The sequence below is a fragment of the Psittacula echo genome (assembly GCF_963264785.1).
Source record: "Psittacula echo genome assembly, chromosome: 3".
NCBI classification, from domain to species: Eukaryota; Metazoa; Chordata; class Aves; order Psittaciformes; family Psittacidae; genus Psittacula; species Psittacula echo.
This window is the reverse complement of record NC_137736.1, coordinates 41,210,425-41,235,238: the sequence shown is the minus strand read 5'-3', so window position 1 is coordinate 41,235,238 and position 24,814 is coordinate 41,210,425. Positions and strand designations below refer to the sequence as shown.

At 37.3% G+C, this 24,814-nt stretch overlaps 1 protein-coding gene across 1 annotated transcript in view; it reads right to left on the bottom strand.

The window, feature by feature from the left end:
* Window positions 1-24,814, bottom strand: part of DMD (dystrophin) — a gene marked incomplete at both ends in the record, with an annotated part of 1,114,107 nt that overhangs the window by 153,839 nt on the left and 935,454 nt on the right. The window contains one exon of the mRNA XM_080612996.1: window positions 13,252-13,398. Within this exon, the coding sequence (XP_080469122.1) occupies window positions 13,252-13,398 (147 nt within the window). The remainder of the gene's footprint in view (window positions 1-13,251; window positions 13,399-24,814) is intronic.

Below are 24,814 nucleotides of genomic sequence, written 5' to 3'. Positions count from 1 at the left end.
TCTTATTATGTACTAATCTCAACAAACCTTCGTAGAAAATAGAATACTCTTAATTATGAATAAATTAACTAAATTAGTAACATGAGATGGATATGCAATTAAGGGACTGTTAATTGAAACTGGAAACACAGCTGTATACAGCTTAGAGATGAATCACACCAGTAATGACGCAGATGTTTATAAAATGTGATTATGTTTAGCAGGAGCATACTATTGAAACTCCCCAGCCTATTCTTATATTGTGCCACTGAAATGGTTTTTAAACCCATGAACATGAGGAATCAGGATCTCAGGGATGGCAAATTAGGCTCCCTGGATATGTGAATTAGTGTTGTCTGAATGTCAGCAATTTAATTCTCCAGCTTTCAAAGAATGTAGACATGGAGCCAAAACCAAACATCTGTTAGTTATATGCTCATTCAGAAAAAATAAAAAAACTCTGGCAAGCTAGAGCCTGTCTGAGTATGAGAGAGACAGTGAAATACAGTATCTCTAAGCAGTAGCACTGCTGCGTGAATATGCTGATCATGTAAATAATACAGCCCAACAGCTCATGAAATATACTTTGTGTACAACTGTGAATACATCTTTTTGGGACTATTCCTCCAAAGAGCTAGAAGGATCAGGAGCAAATGATATTTCCTATCTAAAGGTTTAAGAATTGATTAGCTTTCCATAAACAGCAAATCAGGCTTTTTATTCTTTCAGCTTTTACATGTTTCCTAGGATGTTCTTTGATAAACTGTACAATAAGGGTTTTTCTTCTGGCACAAAAAGGCACAAATGTTGCTCCTGGGTCACATGAGGATATCTGAGCTAGGTAAGCTCAACAGGGATAACATTTGGTACAGCTGTGAAGGATGGCAGAGGAGACAAAGCCAACGGCCCATGATGGGTTAAGTTCTAACATATCAATTTAAGCCTGCCTTGTAACTACTATTTGACAGAGCAGTGTAACCACTGAATACCATTTAATAGCATGTAAATGTTATGCTAAAGAGTCTGTGATTTGTTTTTCCAGAATAGGTTCACTGACTAACAGAAGCAAATTTTACAACATACATGTTTTCCTCAAATATAATCATGCTTTCAATAAACATGCTGAAAAATATACAATAGCGGTTTGTGTCCAAAACCCTTTCCACATACTGTGGTGCAGCTCACATCACAGATACTCCATTAGTTGCGATCCAGGAGTCTCGGCCTGTGTGATAATAAAAACTTACAAACAGAAATTTACATTAAATAAAGTTCGTTTCACCCTTTTCTAGGGAATGGGATGGTCCCTTAGACTATGTAACTATCAGAACTACACTAAGATTAAAAAGCTACTATGATTTACACCAAATCAACACAAATTCATTCTAATTTAATGAAGTTTCATAACATCCCTTTCTGATCCATAAATGGATACTTATCTAAAAACATGTAAATTCATGCACAAGGAGGTTAAAATAATTTGAAAAATTATGTAGAGTGTCATTAGCAAAGGTAATCAGCACAACCCGGCACTGTTGAACATTACAGGCTTATCCCCTTAGCTGTGGAATTACTGAGCACACTCTAACGATGCGGGAGCACAGTGCTGACAGAGAAAATTGGTGATCATAAAGTTGGATTTGCCTCTGTCTTTGAGAAACTTCAGTTACTTGGGAGCTGACCTCCTGTTCGCTGGTGAAGAAAAAGGATTAGATCTTGGCTTTTTAAAAGAGGAAGCCTGCAAGATTTCTGCAACACACTATAGCGGTCTGACAATATTTCACACGTCATTCACAACTGAATAAAGTTATAAAGGCTTTATGAGAAAAATGTAAACCCTTTCTCTTTAAACTTTGCCAGATTCAGGGATATATTGCAGCTAGCTATGACAGCTGATGTGCAAATCAAATTCAGTTACCTTAGCTCTTTGGCTAGTGAAAGTACAGACAAAGTCAATTCAGGATTTGAAATGTGATGTTTTGAGATAAGGAGCTGGAATATACAAGAAACACAAAGCTATTTTATGGAAGACAGACATTCTTCTATTTCTTCTCAATACCCCAAAAATCACTGCATTGCTGAAACAGCACTGTATTACCAGCTATGTGTCAGGTAAGTAGCACAGAAGTAATTTTTTTTTTTTTTAGAGATGAAAAAGAGTCATAAATGAGGGTACTGGGGGAAAAAGGACACAAAACCCTTGAGATTAAAATAAGAAATCAGAGGGATGAAAGTGAAAACATCTAACACAAAGAATATGCTATCTACATGTATACTTAGCCTTTTTTTTCTAGGTTGTTTAATGCTGAGGTCAGCTGTCCCAGCTATGTCCCTTCCCAACTTCTTGTGACCCCTCCAGCCCACTCACTGGTGGAGTGGAGTGAGAAGCAGAAAAGGCCTTGGCTCTGTGTGAGCAGTGCTTCTGCTCAGCAATGGCTAAAGCATCCCTCTGTTATCAATGCTAGGGATGGGGAGGAGAATCGAAAGAATGTAACTCCCATGGGTTGAGATAACAGTCCAGTAACTAAGGTATAACACAAATCACTACTGCTGCCACCAATAATAATAATAATGATAAGGGAAATAACAAGGGAAGAGAATACAATCACTCACCACCTGCCGATCAATACCCAGCGGGACCCGAGCAGTGACCTAGCCCTTCCGGGTAACTGCCCCCAGTTTATATACTTGGCATGACGTGTTGTGGTATGGAAAACCTCTTTGGCTAGTTCGGGTCAGCTGTCCTGTCTCTGCTTCCTCCCAGCTTCCCTTCCTCCCTGGCAGAGCATGAGACTCAGAAAGTCCTTGGTCAGACTAAACATTACTGAGCAACAACTAAAAACATCGGTGTTATCAGCACTGTTCCCAGGTTGAAAGCCAAAAACACAGCACTGCACCAGCTACTGAGAAGGAGAAAAATGACTGCTACTGCTGAACTCAGGACACCCAACAAACACCAGCACAAACCTATACACTATATACTACAGGCAGCTGAGAGCGGCCTCACAGTCACAGGCCATGGTCGTCGTGGGGGATTTTAACTTTCCTGATGTTTGCTGGAAGGACTACTCAGCAACCCAGCCAGAGTCCAGGAGGTTCCTTCAGTGTATGGATGATAACTTCCTCATGCAAATGGTGGATGAGCCAACCAGGAGAGGAGCGTTGCTGGATCTCATCCTCACTAACAAGGAGGGTCTTGTTGAAGCAGCAAAGGTTGAGGGCTGCCTTGGTTGCAGCGACCACGAGATGGTGGAATTCAGGATCTTGTGTGGTAGGACCAGTACAATAGCAAGTAGAATTGCAACCCTGGACTTTAGCAGGGCAAACTTTGGCCTTTTCAAGCAATTGCTAGGGGAAATCCCATGGGCAAGGCTGCTTGAAGGTAAAGGGGCCCAAGATAGTTGGTTGACATTCAAGAATTGCTTATTCCGAGCTCAAGAGCAGAGCATCCCGACACGTAGGAAGTCAAGGAAGAGGGCCAGGAGACCTGCATGGCTAAATAGGGAACTGTATGCTCAAGTGGAAGAGGAGAGTTTACAGGTCATGGAAGGAGGGGCTGGCCACTCGGGAGGAATATAAGGCTGCTGCTAGAGGATGTAGGAAGGCAGCTAGGATGGCTAAGGCCTCCTTAGAATTAAATCTGGCGAGAGGGGTCAAGGACAGCAGAAAGAGCTTTTTCAAATACATGGCTGATAAAACTAACGCCAGAGGCAAGGTAGGTTCACTGATGAACGGGATGGGTGCCCTGGTGGCAGAAGATACAGAGATGGCAGAGTTATTGAATGCCTTCTTTGTCTCTGTCTACTCTGCCGGAGGCAGTCCTGAAGAGCCCTGTACTCCTGAGACCTCAGATGAAGTCAGGTCAATGGAGCAGTTTGCCTTAGTCGATGAGGAACGGGTTAGGGACCAGTTGAGCAATCTGGACATCCATAAATCCATGGGTCCAGATGGGGTGCACCCGCGGGTGCTGAGGGAACTGGCGGAAGTCATTGCTAGACCACTCTCCATCATCTTTACTAAGTCTTGGGAAACAGGAGAGGTGCTTGAGGACTGGAGGAAAGCAAATGTCACTCCAGTCTTCAAAAAGGGCAAGAAGGAGGACCCGGGTAACTATAGACCGGTCAGCCTCACCTCCATCCCTGGGAAAGTGATGGAACACCTTATCCTTGATGCCATCTTAAGGCATGTCAAGGATAAGAGGGTTATGAGGGGCAGTCAACATGGCTTTACCAAGGGGAAGTCATGCTTGACCAACCTCATAGCCTTTTATGAGGAAATAATATTGTGGATGGATGATGGCAGAGCGGTGGATGTGGTCTACCTTGACTTCAGCAAAGCATTTGACACAGTCTCCCACAGCATCCTCATAGCTAAATTGAGGAAGTGTGGTCTGGATGATCAGGTAGTGAGGTGGACTGTGAACTGGCTTAAGGAGAGAAGCCAGAGAGTTGTAGTCTATGGGGCGGAGTCTAGTTGGAGGCCTGTATCTAGTGGAGTGCCTCAAGGGTCAGTACTGGGACCAGTATTATTTAATATATTCATCAATGATTTAGATGAGGGAATTGAGTGTACTGTCAGCAAGTTTGCTGATGACACTAAGCTGGGAGGAGTGGCTGACATGCCAGAAGGCTGTGCTGCCATCCAGCGAGACCTGGACAGGCTGGAGAGTTGGGCAGGGAGTAACTTGATGAAATATAACAAGGGAAAGTGTAGAGTCCTGCATCTGGGCAGGAACAACCCCAGGTTCCAATATAGATTGGGGAACGACCTGTTAGAGAGTAGTGTAGGGGAGAGGGACCTGGGGGTCCTAGTGGATGGCAAGATGACCATGAGCCAACACTGTGCCCTTGTGGCCAAGAAGGCCAATGGCATCCTGGGGTGTATTAGAAGGGCGGTGGTCAGTAGGTTGAGAGAGGTCCTCCTCCCCCTCTACTCTGCCCTGGTGAGACCGCATCTGGAATATTGTGTCCAGTTCTGGGACCCTCAGCTCAAGAAGGACAGGGACCTGCTGGAGAGAGTCCAGCGCAGGGCAACTAAGATGATTAAGGGAGTGGAGCATCTCCCTTACGAGGAAAGGCTGAGGGAGCTGGGTCTCTATAGTTTGGAGAAGAGGAGACTGCGGGGGGACCTTATTAGTGTATATAAATATATAAAGGAGGAGTGTCATGAGGATGGAGCCAGGCTCTTCTCAGTGGCAAACAATGATAGGACAAGGGGTAATGGGTACAAACTGGAACACAAGAGGTTCCACTTAAACTTGAGAAGAAACTTCTTCTCAGTGAGGGTGACAGAACACTGGAACAGGCTGCCCAGGGGGGTTGTGGAGTCTCCTTCTCTGGAGACATTCAAAACCCGCCTGGACACCTTTCTGTGTAACCTTATCTAGGTGTTCGTGCTCTGGCAGGGGGATTGGACTAGATGATCTTTTGAGGTCCCTTCCAATCTCTAACATACTGTGATACTGTGATACTTGAGGCTTCCCAAACAAAATGGCATATCCTAAAGAATTCATACCTATAACACAGGATTTGGATGTCGCTATGATTCTCCAGGTACAAAAGAAAAAAAATAGATATGAATAAAAAGTGGAATTGCAAGCTCTGGGTCAAGAACTATAATTTATTTGATGTTTGCTGTGCAACTAAAAGGTATATTTCTAAAGGTTATTGCAATATCAGTGTTTTATGAAAGAACAGCTAGCACAAAAATAGGATAGCTTAGATGAGCCACAGGAAGCAATGAACATCTTAAAATAACTTTTTGTGCCAGTGCTGTGCTGGGTGGATCCAAATGAGAAAGTATTTTATAAAAAATGTTTTCATAAATCAAGACCTGAGCCATTTTAAAGTGCCCTCCTCTACAGTTAACATACCATTACATGACTTCCACACTGCCCAGAATTTTCCATGTAAGGATACAATATTCAGCTTTACCTAAGTTCTGACAAAAACTACTATGGTAATTTTGGATAGCATCTTGTGAAAGTATTCTGAAAAAGACACAAATCAATTACAAAGGCTAGTTTTAAAACTGTATCACAACTTAATGCTAGTGATATTTTTAGTATTTTAAACACTATTGTTAACAGACATTTCTAAAATGGCATAAATATCTTACTTTGTCTTACTGAAGCAGATAGAATTAGAAAATATAGCACAAAATACCGCTTAGCCTCAAGACTGTACAAGCTTTCTGTAACCTGAAAGTAGACAGCCTGACATAAAAATATCTGCAGTAATATAAGTAATTGGTAAGTCAGAAAGACACAAAATGACTCAACAAAGTAAAAGTCTATGTGGTTTTATATTGCTTTCAATGACATTCATTAAAGTTCCACTGAGTTACAAGCCTCTGAAAATCATGTTAGAGAGAGCCTTTACAGGACAACTCCTAAATTCTGTGGACACTATCTGCAACAAATGTGTTCCACATTCAAAGCAAACTTGGTACATCTGCTTTAACCTCGCTTCAAACCAAGCAGGCATGAATGGACAGACGAACTGTCTGCAGACAGAGAAACCAGAAATTGCAAAGGCTCATCATCCTTCTGGTGTCAGCAGACAGGTGACAATGTATCCTACCCTACCCTAAGCAATTCTGTCCTATTCTATTGCATTTTAAAATCTGACCCACAAATTATGAGCTCTGAGTGTTGGTTACATTTTGGCAAGGAAAGAGACCTGTGATGTGGAAGTGAGGACTGGAGAATGACTTATAATTGCAAGGTTCAGTTTTCAGTATTATGACTCCTTCTAACTTTGTGTACTTCCCAACTTTTCACCGTTACATGTTCTTACCTTAACACCCTTTCCACCCCTAATTTTCATAATGAACAGCCTAAATATAGCTGATTGGAACCAGATCATACACCTAAAATGCTGTTAAAAAAATCAGGCCACATTCTCTCAATTTGGAATTCTCTCAACTGGAATCAATTGAAAATAGTGAAGCTATCTGTGCAATTTTAGCATCCAAGGTAAAAACTCCTAACACCCATAGTCTACACATTTTTGTAGGACTGGAACTTGGAGCTTTAATTTTCCAAAACTTCCACGTTCCTTATCAAAGGGACTTTCACAGAAATAATTTCAATTCATATTTTTAAGATGCACAGGTATCATGGATCATGAACTTAAGAGAGCATGAATAATTCCACCCTCAGTACAGTTTCTATGTTGTTAAAGAGCTATAAACAGAATGATTTACCTAAAACTGCTTTTTTTTTTACCTAAGAAGCAACAAAACTAGTGAATGTTGGTTTCCAGTGAATAATTTTTCAACAGTATCATAATCTCTGCTTTCCCGAGTATCCTAAATATAGTCTGGTGTGACTCATATAGATGTATGCTGCCAAGTGTAATCTATAACTCCTGACAGGTGGAAGTAAACTGCGTAGAGTCTTATTTTACAAGGAAACAAGATTAACATATATCAACTAATATGCCTATTCTCTTCATATCATTTATCCATCAACCAGAAAAATCAGAGACCTTACAGAATATATTGTACACACAAAGATTGTACAACAGAGTGTTAAATTGAAGTTGCATGTATAACATATTTTCTTTCATTTGATAAATTCTAAGTGGTTTTCTTGGTACTTACAAACATTTTTAGATTTTATAACCCTATATACCCACATACATGCATGATAAACAGAAATATACATCAAAATAAATCTATATTTGCATACTGAAATGAGAGTATAAAGTAGAAGAAATTGCTGTTTTGCTGTTTTGCATGGTTCTTCAAAGCAAATCTTCATAGAGGACAAAACTCCAAAGTAAAGGAAGTCAAAAAATGGTAGCAAAACTCTAAAATTTATGTATTTTCAGTAACAAAAGATGACTAAAGCATTTACAATTTCAACAAACTGAATTCATCACACAGAATGTCATAACTTCAATATATTTTTATTAGTTTTCCTGCTGGTTGTTGATGATAATCATGCCTGTTTATACTTAAATACACACTTTCTTTCACTGACTGCCCTAAACATGCCATAAAGAACAACGAAGATGTTCTCCTAATTTAGGAAGGAATCCTTCCAATTTTTGATACACGCTTTATTAGAGGAATTGAATCCTAATCCAGATAGCTGGCCTTCCTCCACTAGCATACAGAAATGAATAAACAGGATCTCTTAGGAATGAATGACTGTAAAATGAATCTACATGCATACTTTTGTAGACAAACACTTAGCAAAACTGAGACTCAAACGTACAGAAATGAAGAAAAATATGTGAGTATATGACTTCTGCAGCCAACTGGCACAGCCCATTAAACAAATAAGAGACCATTAAAGAGCCACGACAACCGTGGTTTTGGCAGAAGTACGAGTTCTCATGGAATATACAGAACAACATTTTAACTGATGGGAAAACTCAATTTCAAAATCCCCCTCTGCTGGGAAGATGAACTTTGCAACTACTAAAATAATTTCGAATTTCAAGGTTGAAAAGAACTGTGATTTTAGTAATGCCTTAATTAGTAATTATAGATAAGCTAGGTTTGGGTCCATATATTTACAAAAGTTGTCTCCTGGTTTTTCAGCTATTTATAGATGATGTAAGCAAAAATACAGTTTAAAAAAAGAGGAAAGGCAAACAAATAAAAATAGATTAATGAGTACTAAAATAAATGAAATAATGGAATCGTAGAATAATTTGGGTTGGAAGGAACCCTAAAGATCATCTAGTTCCAACCTGCCTGCCATGGTCAGCGACACTTTCCACTAGACCAGGCTGCTCAAACCCCTCTTCCAAACTGGCTTTGAATGCTTGCAGGCATAGGGCATCCACAACTTCTTTGGGCAACCTGTTCCAGTGTCTCACCACCCTTATACTAAAGAATATTTTCCTAAAATCTAATCTAAATCTACCCTCTTTCAGTTTAAAGCCGTTCCTCCTTATCCTGTCTCTACACGCCCTTGTAAAAAGTCCCTCTCCAGATTTCTTGTAGGTCCCCTTTAGGTACTGGAAGACTGCTTTAAGGCCTCCTTGAAACACCTGCAGTCTTTTCTCCAGGCTGAACAAGTCCAACTCTCTCAGCGTGTTTCCAGAGGAGAGGTGCTCCAGTCCTCTGGTCGTCCCCATGGCTCCTCCTCTGAACTCACTTAAGCAGGTCCACATTCCTCTTTTCCTGGGGGCTGCAGAGCTGGATGCAGTACTTCAGGTGGGTATAAGAAGAGCAGAGCAGAGGGGCAGAATCACCTCCCTTGACTGCTGGCCACACTCCTTTTGATGCAGCCCAGCATACGATTGGCTTTCTGAGCTGCAAGTTCATACTTCTGTGTTTCCTCCAGCCTGGTTAGTTTTACAAACTAGACAGGCTAGGCCCAGTGTTATGGACAGAGACACACTCACAAATTATATTTGTGAGTTACATTACAACTTGCTAAACTAAATGCACTGGTATACAAATACCATAACATCATCTCTAAAATCCCATTTTTTTTAGATGAAACACAGTTCTTATTATATTTTTTAGCGTATTAGAGGTACTATGCCAGATAAGAGTAGATAGAATTTGATTTAAATCAACAAAATCTTTTTTGATAACAGAAGGCTATGTTCCCCATAGGATACTTGTAAATTCTTTCACATGTCAGAGGCTTTGCCTTTTGACCAGAGTTAGACCAACTAGATCTCTGACCAAAGTGAAGTGGATGTAACTCCCGCCAAACTGGTCTCCATAGCTCCTCAAACGTCAACTAGGAGTAAGCAAGTTTACCAGACATGTTTTCCCCTAGGATGATCTCATTACATATACTGTTTGAAGCACACAGGATCTGAACATGAGAGATCCTTGTGAAATTCATAACAAACAGCTCCCTAGGGAGATTTCATCTCCTTTCATGTTTAAGAAAAATGGGAAAATAAACAGCATATTTTCCTCAAAACTACTCCTTTAAAGACAGGAGGCTAATTATTTTCACATTGCTTAAACTCCACAAATGATATAGTTTTCAGTGACTGAGCTGCGGGCATTAGCTTTCATTAATGAAATCCACCTCCACACAGCACTTCAAAACCAGGATTGGATGAGCCTGTAATTGGTTGAGTGCTTTCCATACATTTTTCTTCCACTAATACTTCAGCGTATATTCACCGAAATTGAACACACAAAAAAAAGGTAAATTAATGGCAAGCATACATTATTGCAGAATATAAATTATGTGAAGAGTCTGCAGCAATATTTGATACTACTCACTAATAGTTCTAATCTCACTGTACAAACAGTGTAATACTGCCAATGACAGAACACTTTTAGCCTTATTCTTATGTTTGTAAAAGGAATATAATATTATCTCTCTGTAAGAATTGGCTTTAAAGATACATTTCCTCCTCTGATCTTATAAAAGTCCCAATGTTAGTAAAACAACAAACAAGACATCATTTCATCCTCTACACAATACACGACAGCTCACTCATAACACTAGAATTCACTATTATTTCAGATCTGATAAACTTTATGTTCTGATGGACTTTTCCCCACATAACCCAAAATGTGTTTCTTTCTCAGAAGAAATAGCACAGAAGGCTCTGTTTTATGGTTTTCCTGCAGTGATATTTTGTAGGAAATGGGATACATGGGTAAGAAATATTTTCTTCTTTATGAATATGATGGTGCTGGGGCAGTGTGGGGGGGAAGAGAGATCTCTAGCCTTGGAGGAGGAATAAAGAAGCATTACAGCTGGGGAAAAAAAAAGGAAGAATAGCAACAAAACAAACAAACAAAAAAAAACCAAAAAGGAAAAAACCAAAAACATAGAAATAAGGGAAGCAAGATGTGGAAAGGCAGAAAAGAATAAGAAAAGAAGAAGAAATACTTTCTGAAAAAATGAATTAATAGAAGCCACAGAGAAAATATGGGTAGCATAAAGACACATGAAAATACATAGAGAACACTGAAATTAAGAGAAAAAGTGATGACAGGACTAAAGTATTAAGGAGATATTTTATGTGACATTAGTATAAGAAAGCCAATTAATTTCAGAAAAAAAAAAAAAAAAGGCAGAAACAAACAATAAGAACCAATTTTGGAAGTAGAATGGTTCTGCATGAAACAAAAATTATTTGTATTTTTGCTTTTCTTATTGTGTGGCCGAAATTTCAGTTTTCTATAAATAGCATCGCACCTAACTGGAGTGTTGGTTATACATAGGTAAGTCTGACCCTAACACAGAACAATACATAATACTCTAAGTGCCACTCACACAGGTGTGAGTGTCAATGTCCAGCAGACTTCACATGTAGAACAGCTGGATCTAATGACTGTTGTACATCCCTTTGAACTGAAACATTCTTTTCTACTCTAACAAAAATAAGCTCTGCATCTCAATGTGTCTCAAACTCTGCTCCCTTTTAAGTAGAAAAATTGTATCATAGTAGCACATGTGTTCTTCTTCCCAGAGGTCACATATTGGCCTTTTGTACATGATAAACCTTCAAAGTTATTTATGCCTTTTTCCCCTCAGGTTAAGTTTAAAAAAACCTACTAGTGCGTTTTACCTTGCTTTCCGTATCTTCCAGATGACATTTAGGTAAATAGGAAAAAAGACAGTAAACAATAATATTCCAATTATCTATCTGTTCTATCAGCTCTAACATCTCACTCTGACTTATTATCTCAAAGTAGCTATCTTCGTAGAAGACTAAATACTTTGCTTTCCAAATACTCTGAATTTAATAAATTGAGACAATAATTTACAATGAAAAGTGAATTGTTCACAACATATCCCATGCTCTGTGGAAAAAGAGCATATTATTGCTGAAATATGTGTGAACATGTGATTTCCTCTGTACCTTTTTAAATAGACCATCAAATTGGCCTTCTGTCTACTGCTTTCATGAATGATAAGAACAAAACATTTATCTCAGGCTTTCTCTTAGATTTTTTTTTTACTTTTTTATATCCTAGATGCTTTCAATTTGAATAATCATCCCACTTTCCCTTATTTCCTGCTGAAATAATGAAGTATATTTCATCAAAAGATTGGAACTTAGTTAACTATTTTATTAGTGAAATACGGTATTTCTCAGTGAAACACAGCAAATTTGTTAACTTAATCAGCTGTCATTTGCAAAAAAAAAAAAAACAAACAACCAAAAAAAAACCCACCCAAAAAATTAAACAGATATGGTTTCTTCAATACATGGAAGAAACATTTTGGGAATACTCATTTTGTGTTCCAGATTTCTATTGATCTGTTTTAATAATATTACATGAACTCTATCCTGAAGATCTGGGAAAAAGTAGATACTAATGACCAAAGATCTTGAACTAATGATCTTTTACTTAAAACTAGGATTCTTATTGCAAACTGTTCATTTAGGAAAAAAAATAAATAAAAAATCTTGTTAATATTTAATATTTTCATGAACAGGTGAAAAAACAGAGGTGCCACAGAACCAAGAGATTTCATTTGGAGAAGCAATAAAAAAGCAATAACCTCTTACTGTCTACTAGCGTTGACAGCACCCTGATTTTTTATCTGTATATAGGACAGGAGGGTATTGATTAATTTTTGTTCATTGCTAATGGTTTTTTTTTACAATGAAGACAAAGTTTTTTATGAACCTCCATACTCCTCCATTTTTACAATATATTAAGGTAAATACAATGACACAGTTTCAAAATGTGAAGCAGTGATGTAGCAAAAAATTAGTGAGTAAAATCCAGTGATTGATGAAGTTAATTTAATTGCATTTACCTTCATTTAATCATAACAGTACACCCCTGCAGTAGGACATACATCACCAGTTGCCAGTGCATGCATGCTTATATATGCTTTCTCATGTACACTGTTCCTAGAAGTCTAAGCTAAGATACAGTGCATTTTGGAAAAACTATACACATTTGAAGTCTTTAGCACAAGGTAACGCAAAGTAATCTAAATTTAATTGATATACGTGTAAACAAAAAAAAATCCAAAGACCTTGTAAATGTTTCAGTATTTATAACAGCATTAAAAGGTAAATAATCTATTAAGTATTTTAATAATATGAGAATTTTGACTGTATGAAAATCCGGGTTACCAGCTTTCTACTTGATAAGTTATTCAGAAGCATATGAAAATGCACCATCAGCTTTGACTCCTATTTTCTCACAGGGATACAATTACTGAAAGGCTGCTTCCTCTTTTATTCCTTAGTATTCTTGTGGTCCTATTCCACAAGGAAAGAACCAAGCACACAGAAAAAAAAAAAAAAAAAAAAAAATATATATACTTAAATGCAGCATAAAGAAAAAACGTCATAGGATATGTACCTGTAGCACCTTCCACCTTGTGTTCAGGTCTTCCACACAGCTGAGGTTGTACTGAGAGAGTTGAATATCAGAGGGAGTGAACTGGTGAGCGAGCTCGTTGACATGATGCACTTTTTCTTTGAGGGGTACAATTTCTGCTCGATAAACCTGTGTGAATTAAATATAAATAAAGATAAGAACTGACTTCAAAAACTGCTGGCTTTGCTACCAGCTGATTTGTAATGTAAAGGTACTCCACGTCAAGCTGAAAGGAAGGAGTGTAGTGGTCATGATGCAGTTAACAATCTTTTTATAAAACTTCATATGGACTTTAGGTCTCAAGGGTAAGGCCCAGCATTTCAGAAGGTGATATAAGCTTGGAATCTTCATAGCAATTTTCGCCCAGCTAAGCCAAATCTCTAACCAGCACACCTACTGGGATGTGCAATGCAGAGCATGCTTCTCTCTTGACTCATCCTTTATGTGTGTGAAGCATGTGTTCCTCGGGATGGACAGGCACAATAAGCACTGTTTAACACATGAAAACTAAGGAAGACTGTTTGCAAATACAGCAAAAGGAGAGAGAAGCAATGATAAAACTTTTACAGACCTAACTAAGGCCACAATCAATGTAAAAAAAAAAAAAAATCTTTCTGCTATGAATTCCAAACTGGCCTAGATGACTAATTTCAGAAAAAAAGAAATAACCTATCTTGCAAGATAACCTTTAAAACTATGCATAAGAGCAGTCTAGCTAAAAATCTCAGTAATGTATGTAGAAACACAAATTGCTAGTTACAAGTTTCTTGATTTTAAAAGCAACAACCTGATGATGATGTTTCCATGATTCATTTGAGTAAATTCAGATAAATTCAGGGCACCATGACTCTATCTAAAAGAGGAATCTCTATGCAGATCTTTCACTGTTCAATATCTATCCTTTTTTAGGAGACATTTATGAATCTTTAATGTGACAAAATATGTCAAAATGTAACAATGAACCACTTCTAAGAGATAAATTCTGCCATTTCCAGGAGCACTTTTTATTGCCATACGATGTCTGCACACAAAGGCATGGTAATTTACTTGCTATATTAGTCTTTCTTTCTGACTCCTTTCTCTCAGCATTTTTAATACAGACCACATGTGGTCTGCATCACATTTTATATCATCAAATAATCATTTCATCAACATGTGATGCAAAAAAGGTCAGAAAAATCTCATCCAGGATCTCAGTGTAAGAGTAAATAGGATGAAGACATTCAGAGACCTTAGAATGCCATGAACTGCTCTTCAGGTAAACATAATTGAAAACTTGTTCCTCAAATGTCTTTCAAAACCATACTTGACTTCTCCTAATTATATTAAATTACCCCAGAACATAAAGAGTTAGACTGATTTAAGTGGGACTCATGTACAGTGAATGACTCTTAACAATAAAGCAATAAAACACACCATCAGAAGTGATGTGCGTTTTGTAAAGCAGAAAATGATGCAAGTGACACAACGTGAGAGAAGAGGCATACATCAAGTTCATGACATAACACTTAACTTCTCCATTTTACTAGTTTTATACCACTGAAACACAACTGATTTGCAGTGTAGAGTAGAGCAAGGTCTGCAATACAAATAAAAGAGGTCACAATCTTGGTTTTATTGCACAGTTATACATGTGTTTACCTTGATCTTTTCTGTTATCAATTGAGTTCAGAGAAGAAAAAACATGCATTAAAATTTTTTTCTAGTAAGTTAAAGGCCTCAAAGGCTGAAGAGATATATATATACATTGTGTGAACACTTCACTTGTCAATAGTTATTTTACTGTCTTTTTCCTGTGATCTATTTATTAGTTTCAGTGGCCAAGATCCTCAGCCATAACTCTGTAACTTATATTTGAATGGTCACCTCAGTTCCTCTAGTGTTGCTTGATTTCCAAGATGAAAGAACACCTCTCAGCTAGTGTTACCAGTCCCCATCTTGTATATAAATATAAGTATACATGTGTATATATTTATCTATAAAACTATAATATATAATAAATATAATGTAAATGAAAATCAAAAATCATATATGTATATATAAAAAATAAAAACCACTGCAGATTAATGGATGCAAATATCAGTTCCCACACTACACTGCACTTTAATGCAGTTTCTTCATTAAGCCACATTAATATTCTATTTATTTGTATCTCAATAGGATGAAGCTTTGACTGAAATCTTCACTGCTGCGGCAAAGCACACAGGTCTAAGATTATAAACCTCTTGTTCGTAAACATATATTTAAATATCTCTCTGATTTTAAACCAATTATTTGCATCTGCAATGTTGACTTGAAAGTAGTGGTCTCACTTGAAGACTGACATAAAGAATGAGGTGAATCACAAAATCATACCTAAATTAAGGTGAAGTAGAAGACCCTTCATAATTAGTGTAGAACTAGTTTTTTCTGTTTACAGTAAATGAATTTTGATGCGAGTCTTTTTTTTTTTAAGTGTTCAAACAAGTTTAATAAACAGCAATAATTTCTGTATCTTCTACAGTACTTGCCATCTGCAGAAGCAGAATTTCTACTGGATTGTGATTTTCACAAGTACGACGCAAGTGTTTTACAGAAACATTTATATTTTTAATAAGCAGGTTGTGTAGTATAAGACTGATTCTTTTTTTTTTTATTTTTTTTCCTTTTCCATAAAAAATACCATACGTGTCACAATTTTATGTCAGAAAAATGTATTGAACTAAGCTGTTGGAAATTTAAAAACAAATATACATGGTGAGTAGTGTACCACTACCACAAGGAGATCTATTTGAACCAATTAAATTGCTCAGGGTGTAAACGATTTCTCAGTGTGAACAGCGATAGGAGAAACAGTGCCAAATTATCTTCATTATAACTGTCCTTACGCAAGACACAATTTCAATGGTATGTGATACTGCAGGTGGTAAATTGGATTTTAAATGATCCTTACAGTCCTGCTTGTTAGAAAATACTTTGAAATGCCTTAGAAAATTAGCAAGAACTCTAGACCGCACATACTACAGACACCTTAACCAGCTAAATGTTAAGTCTAGAACAAACAGTGGCCATAATCAGTCAGATGAAAAGCTCATCTCACCCTGTCCGTTTCTGATGGTAGCCAACACAACTTCTTAAGGAAGAAGGTAAGGGAAAGCATCAGCTTCCCTGTTTCTTGCTGTACTCTTCCAGCTCAGCAATTTGGGTATCAGAGATTCTGGAGCCAGAAGTTGTGTTTCTGTGTCAATAAGATCTTGATGGATTTGTGTTCTATTAAATTATCTGCCTGATTTTGTTTTTATAAACTAACCCAGCATTTTATAATCCAGCATACCCTGTGGTAAACTCAATATACAGGTTGAAGAGCCATGTCTTTTTTTTTTTTTTTTTTTTAACACATCACTTGAAACCTTCACTAATTCTTACCTCATGAGAGACAGTGATAAACCATTCCTGATGGACTTACTTTCTTTATGCTGTTGCAGATTCTACAAATCCTCCATCATATTTTTTCCTTCTTCCACAAAAAGGAAGAAGGAAAGATACAAAGACCAAAATATATTTGATTAAATGTAGATATGAGGTATTTACATCTAAGCAAGTTGTTATGTGGTCCCTTTATATTTACTAGCTGATCAAAACCAGGAGTTGAACATAAGGTTTTACTATATGATAACATGAATCACATTCTGAATTGTAACAAGAGAAATAAGCAGATTTTCATTGACTATACTGGGAGCCTAGGCAACTAGCTCACATGCAGACAGCTACCTGGCAGATGTGAAATTACACAAGACAAACCTCACTCCTACTCCATTTATTCTGTCCTTGTTTATCTTTTATATAATTTCTTATAATCTTTTTTTAGATTGGGGATCCAAAACACTGCCTACAATATACAGGATATGGGTACAACGGGGACTTACACCATGGCATCATGATATTTTCTGCTTTTTCAGTAATTCCTAGCATTTCATTTGGCCTTCTAACAGTCCTGAAAATTGATGTGATATTTTCAGAGATCATTTCATGAGTGTTAAAGGAGTGTTTAAAATGGCTAAGGAGACCTCATTACCATGCACATAAAGTTGGGATGGCTTCTTCCATATGCGTTGATTGAGACTTATCAGCACTCAATTTCATCTGCCATCACTTTGCTGTCAGTCACTACTGTGAGGTTTTTCTAAAGCTGTTAGCAACCTGTCCTCATCTTAGAGCACTTTGAATAGGCTTGTATCATCAAGAACTGCATTATTAATTTTCCTTTCCAGCTTATTTATGTACATGCTGGACAGAGTAGACCTGCTGGAGCAGTTATCTCCCTTGTTGGAAAAACTGACCCTTTTGTATTCCATCTTTTACAGGAAATAACCAGATAATTGGTTATTTGTCCACATGGAGACCTTCACTGTTATCCCACAGGAACTTGGTTTCTTTGCTGCAAGACCTTATTAAAATCCTTGTGGAATGCCAAATAGCCTCTACCCTGTTATTGATATGCTCATGTTTCCTTCAAGGCATACTAGGAGTTGTAAGGCACACTCACTTTTAGAAAAACTATGTTGTTGTCTCTTCTACAGTATATTCTTCCCCAGATTTCCTGGTCTGCAGGTCCACAAGCCTGACTAGATACACTATTTAAAAACTATCACTGCATTTTCCTATTGCATTCCTTATAAAAAATATTTTAAAACAAGAAAATAATGTTAATAGTTACAGCTATTTTATTCTTCCATTAGAACCCTTGACCCAATATTCATCTGGTTCTGGTGATTTGGTGCTCTTAAGCATGACAATTTGTTCTCTGTATTTTTGCTTCAGAGAGTTTTCTTTATTTATTTTTTTCTTTGGCCACCCCACCTTTCTAGGTCTTCTAAGACTCCATTTTGACAGTATGGATTTGTTTCCAGTTTCCAGTGTAGTGCCTCCATGCTGTTTTCACATGCTTTATGAATTTTTGGTTAATTTTCAGCAGGCTTCCTCATTTGTGTGTAGCTTCCTTTCTGAAAACTGAACATTGCTGTGGTGGATTTTCAGGTTATTTTTTGTCCCTGCAGAGATGCTGACCTTTAGTTTGTAATGATCGCTATTACGATCGCAATGTTTTGAACTTACACTGCTCAATAGCAAGCCAAATCTCTTCCTTACTGATTATCCTCTGGCATTACATATTTTCTATTTAGGGCTGGAACTTCAAATCCAAAAGGTTTTTAGGTGAGTTACTGTAATTGCAGATTGGTTTCTTACATATTTTGGAATGTACAAGCTAAGCCCTCTCCTCTTCCTTTCCCCAATTCTCCTTCCCGCCAGTTATTTGCAGGTCCTTTTCTGCATATTTTCATTATATTTTCCATTAAATTTGCTTGTTCTTCAGCTCTCTTGTTCCAAGGTAGTAAAAGCCACCACACAGCTTTCACCTCTTCCCAGAATACTGACTCTATTAATGAAAATTTGATGATTTGTTTAAGTATGATTAAAGATTTTTGAGATGTCCTTCCTCCCACATTTCTCATGCCATACTGGTGGGTTTTTTTTCATTTCTTCCTTTTATTTAGTGATCCCTAACACATAGAAGAGCATTGGCTTCCTCTTTGGAAGGCTGCCCAATGTTCAGAAGAGGGATAAAATAAAAAAAAGAGTCTATGTCTTTAAATATGAAGATTCACCAAAGGGAGACAGCTTTTAACAATACCATGAAAAGGCTGTGGGTTTTTTTAGGATACATAAAAAAGTTCCATGAAATCTGAAAGGAAATTCACAATGCGTTTGAGAGGAAGAGTAAATAAATCCTACATAAGATTATTTCATTAACAAAAGATATATATTTTGCTAGGTTCAGGGAATTTCCATCACAAAATTAATAACTGAAACTTCAGAAAGGAATATTGACTCTACAATGCACATTTTCCGTTTCTTAACCCCTTTCTCTCTCTCAACCACATATGCAACAGCTGATTAACAAGTCAAAAACAGAATTCAGGAATCCCACCAAAATTAAGTGCCTGTAACTTCTGGCCCACTGGAGTTAATGGAATACTCTAACTAAATCCCACTATGCCACATGGAAAATACACCTTGAAGAGAAAGTGTATTCTCAGAACAGTACATGCTCCTAATGCAGAGGGAAAAAAATAAAATACAGACTGACTTTCATTTATCGCTTTATGGTTCATAAAATTGCTTTTAACTCTTACTGTATTTATTCCTACTGTTCCCAACACCCACCATATATGTTCAGATATAGTCCAGAACAGACAACCTCAGTGCTTTGTCAGAACAAACAGCAGTTAGTAAGAAAGTAAATCATTGCTTAACATTCACTACACTGATAAAAGGAAAATAAGAGCATGCTCATACAAAGTCATATATTCTTATATACACCTCAGTAGTACTGAGACTGGGTTATCTCAGTACTGCTGTCTAATATAATACTACAGTCTAATATAATTTGTTTAGAGAATTATATAAAAAACCAAATACTATGTAATAATTACTTATTTCCAACTGTTACATAATTGTTTAATCCCTAAGTTAAAGCAAGTAATTGATTTAATTATTAATTTAATTTGATTTTAATTATGATTTAAAATAGACACTATTCCAATTGGCTCCTACTTATCTGAAATATTTTTGCAGTGAAAAATAGCTTAGGAGCAAGATAATTAAGTTCATTTCACATATGCACCAAATATGTTAAATATTCAACACTAGTTTCTGGAAATGAGTATCTTTTTGGTTATGAATGAAGCAGACAAAAATGCCTAAGATATTAAAGGCAATCTGGTATAATCTCTACTTTTTCTTCTCAGACTGTATGGACTGGCAACTATAGCTTTGATTTGAACACTATATAGGTTTGCTTTGAGCACAAAGTGGGAAATCGAAATTGATCCCAAAGCTAGTTTCTCCCACAGAGTGCAAATTTAAGATTTCAGTAGATGGTATAATTTCCACTGAAGTTCAGTTTTTACAAGGCTAAACCTGAGGAATTTAAAATTTTTTAGCCTGTTTTAAAGGGAGGGGGGAAAAAAAATCCCAAATAAAAATAGCAGTAATTTGAAAATTATGACAAGCCATCTCTCATTTTCCAGCAATATCATTTACTATCTGGGCAGTCCACATCTAGACTTTATAAAGGCCTAAGCATTGTAGCAGCTATATTTAGAAATTAAATATTTTCACTTCCTAATGAACTTGTAAAGAGTATGCAAGCTTGGACATCTACTAAAAAAACTAAAGGCTAGCAGACAGATTTCTAACTGTTATTAGTGATTAAATGCATAAGAATTTCCACATATTTTTTGTATGTCTACTTCTGAAAAACATTGCAAACACATGCACTAAAGAAATGTTCTTACTTTCACAAAACTCTGAACTGTCCTGAAAAATATGCTGTAAAAATGGAAGAAAAAGAAATAGTGAAAAAAGGTTTTATGTAGAAAAGACTAATGAGTAATTAGCAAATCGGTTTGTCATCAGTCTCCTATTTTTGTGGATGGGTAATATTGTGTTATTGTATTAACGATTTTGTGGTCCGGTTATAGCCTACAAAAGGTTTAGTTATTATGGCATGTCATTTCATTTGAACATGTTAATAACTTTATCTCTAAAAGGAAATGACAAATCAAGTACCAGATTCAGAACTCCTAAAAATAGTTAACATTCCTATTGCAGTACCACAGAATCAAAGAATGACTGAAGTTGGAAGACATCTCTTGAGATCACCTCATCCAGTCCCTTTGCTCAGAGCAGGGCTAGTGAGAAGCAGGTTGCACAGGACCATGTCCAATTAGGTTTTGAATATCTCAACATATGAAGGATAGATACTTCACCACCTCTCTGGGCAGCCTGTTCCAGTGCTTGCCCATCCACAGGTGTCCTCTTGTATTTAGATGCAATTTCACACCTTTGAATTTGTGCCCATTACCTCTTGTTCTGTGAGTGGGCAGTACTGAAAAGTCTCACTTACTCTTCTTCATTCCCTCCCATCAGGTTATTTATGCACATTGATAAGATCTCGAGCTGCCTTTTCTCAAGGCTGAACAGTCACAGTTCTCTGTCTCTCCTCATAGAAAAGATGCTTCAGTCCTATAACCGTATCTGTGTCCCTGCACTAGACTTGTGAAGTCTATATCTCTCTTGTAACAGGAATCCCAGTACTGGACCCAGCACTCCAGATGTGGCCTCACCAGTGCTGAGCAGAAAGGAAGGATCACTTTCCTCAACTTGCTAATGCAACCCAGGATGCTGTTGGCCTTCTTTGCCATGAGGGTGTATTTCTGGCTTATGGTCAGCTTTTTGTCTACCAGAACCCCAAGGTCCTTCTTTGCAAAGCTGCTTTCTAGATGATTGGCCTGCAGGGTGTACTGTTGCCTGGTGGTTTTAGTCCCAGAGATGAGAATCCTTTCAGTGTAATTCTCCATGCTGCTGAGGTTGTTCTGAATGGCAGCCCTATCATCTGTGTACTAGCTGTTCCTCCCACTTTTGTATCATCTGTGAACATATTGAGGGTGTGCTTTGTCCCAGTGTCAAGCTCATTAATGAGATGTCAAATTATACTGACCCAGTATCAACCACTGTGATACCTCACTAGTGACTTGCTTTCAATGGAACTTTCTTGTCCTTCACTTGCCTGGATATAGTTTCAAGGATTAGCTGCTCCATCAACTTCCCAGGGATTGAAGTGAGGCTGACTGACCTGTAGTTCCCTGGGTCCTCCTTCCTGCCCTTCCTGAAGATGAATGACACTTGCTCTCTTTCAGGATTCAGGAATCTCTCCCAGTTGCCATGACCTTTCGAAGACAATTGAGAGTAGCCTCGCAGTGACATCTGCCAACTCATTCAGCTTTCATGGCTGTATCCCCTCAGGACTTACGTAGGTCCAGAATTGTGAGCATGAAAAATCCATCCTCTTACATGTTCCACCATGGATTTTTCTGGCTCTTAATATGAAGCAGATTTCAAGAAAAGGCCAACTGTGCCTACAAAGAAACTGTTTCCCTGGTCCATGAGTGGCATTTATATAGGGTGGTGGCCCTATGCCAGTTTGGCATTTTGTTGAAGAATTCCTTTGTACAGAAAAGTATCCTGCTAGCACAGGTCTATGTTAAACCTTAGCTCTCATAACCAGTGAAAGAGACAGAATAGGACATCCAGCACCATGATGAAAATACGTCATGGCTCAGGGAGAAGAGCTCTCCTGTGCCAGATGAATTTATGTTGTGGAGGATTTTTTTACCAGAAGCAGCTGCAGCTAAATCAGAGTAGGATCCATTTGCACAGTAAGGTGAGTGGCTGTCTTACATCTGGTACACAGCAGGTTCCCAGCACTGATGTTTCTCTACCTCAGCTCCCTTAGTGTCAAAGTGGACAAGTACTTATGGGCCAGAGTATATCTTCAGGTTTTATATTTAAAACCACGCAAGGTGGAACAAACTAGCATATTCTACCCAGGACAGTTTAACAGCAGCGGTCTTTTTCACTCAAAATGAGTCCATTTCTTCTATGATGGTTTTAGCGTATTCTGATTCAGATTTCATTGGAACCTGGGATTGTCAGCTGCTACCTCAATATGCTACACTTAGCTTCCTTTTAAACTCATACTATATTTTTATTTGATTCTAGTGCTCCTGGGGACAGGTGGTGTTGAAACAAAATGAATTTCAGCTGATTTGATTTTCCATCCTATATATTTTTATAAACTCAGAAATGACCAAGCAAGAATGCACTTGAGTAGAATATAGATCCTCTTCTAGGGAAAAATAGTTCAAATAGAAGATATCAGAGAAGAAAGAAAATCAAATGCCCTCTAAGCCCTATCCCATTCTGAATTCTGTAGTTCTGAATCTGATAAATCATTGCATTTGTCAAAAGTTATTTCCTGTGTTTTGGAAAACTAACTCTATTTCCCTTAAAATAAGGATATCTAAATTTGAATAGAGCAAATGAAGAACAGACTAATGCCAGGTATTAATTTTTTTCTTTTCTGAACTTCCAAGGGAAAAAGCTATGATTTGTAGCAAAGTTATATCAAGAAAAAAATATTTAATTATTAGGGTGTCTTATGTTATAAACAGAAGCACACAAATAAATGCATGTATCCTGAAGCACGTATCAGTTTGTTATTATGAATTCTTGACATGATTTTTTTAAACTCAACATGTGATCTGCACTTATATGATCCCTGAACAGGTAGATACAACATTGGCATTTATTCTGAAATTGTGTTTTCCTCCATGGAGGGGAAAAAGTAAATGAGCAAATTTAGCTTGTAATTCACTCTATTAGAACAACTATAACCATGACACGGCAGAGCCCATCACTGCTAAAGTGTTCATAAACAGTTCTGTACCAATTTTTCCACAAAATTAAAGTCAGTTACTCAGTTACTTTGCAACCAAGAAGCCAATCTGGCAATCAAGAGATGAAGTGCCTAGGAACTGTAAATAACTTGAAGTATTTCAAAATGTAATCTGAAAGTCTAACACACACTACATGAAGGACAAAGAATATAGAAGGAAATTTTTCCAAAGGAAATATTTCCCTGAGTATGGTTTCATTCAGCATTATTAAAGCTAAAAAGTCACCTGAAAAAATATACATGCACCTGTTTTTAAACCATTAATAATACATTATTTATCTCTATTAGTTAACTTGCATATTCAATTAACTAATTAACTAATTAACTAGATTAACTTGCATATTAGTTAACTAATGCATATTAGATATATAGAAACACAAAATATTTAATAACCCATATACCTTACCAAAAGGCAAGTACACAGGTGCACAGGTACACTTTCAGGTAGCAGAGACTCACAGAAATTCTTCTTGTCCTCAGCAAATAGTACAATGTAAATCTCTATTGTGTTGTAATCTAGCATGGTATTTTAAAGGCAAATATAGTATTTCACTGACAAAAAAGGAAAGCAGTTTTAACCAGAAACAACAGCTGTATCACGATATTAGAAAACAACTCAAGCTTCCAGACATCAGCAGGCAGACCCTGTAGCTCAGGAGGAAAAATACAGATTCTTTGCATGGCCATACATAAGCTTAGCTTAGACACTACTAAGGCACAGATTGTATTCTGACACTCAACCAACATTAAAACAATTTAGACAAGAAGCATCAGAAACTCCTGCTGCTTTTTCTAACAAAAAGCATATGCAGATCTTTATTTTACTTTAAAATTACATCTTTATTTTCTCGTCTCCCAACATGAAGGATCACGTTTACTTACAATATGCCAACACGTCTTTAAATTTACCATGCAAATATTTCATAATGTTTAACCTCATAAAGTTGGTAATTGACACCTGTAGCAAGGGGAACAAAGTTTTTCATAGAGTTTTAGGCCGAGAGCCGAGAGGAGATTACAGTCCATCCAGTCTCTAACCTCCAGAAGAATGCAGATTGACTGTTCAAGTGTTTTGCGGAAAGCTATGTTTTCCAGTTCTTGAATTAATACTGTAATTCCCATCTTCACCTTTTCTCCACTACTATATGATGTGTGGGGAGTGAGCATGTGTGCAACTCCAAGTCAAAATGTTGAGGTGGAAATTCC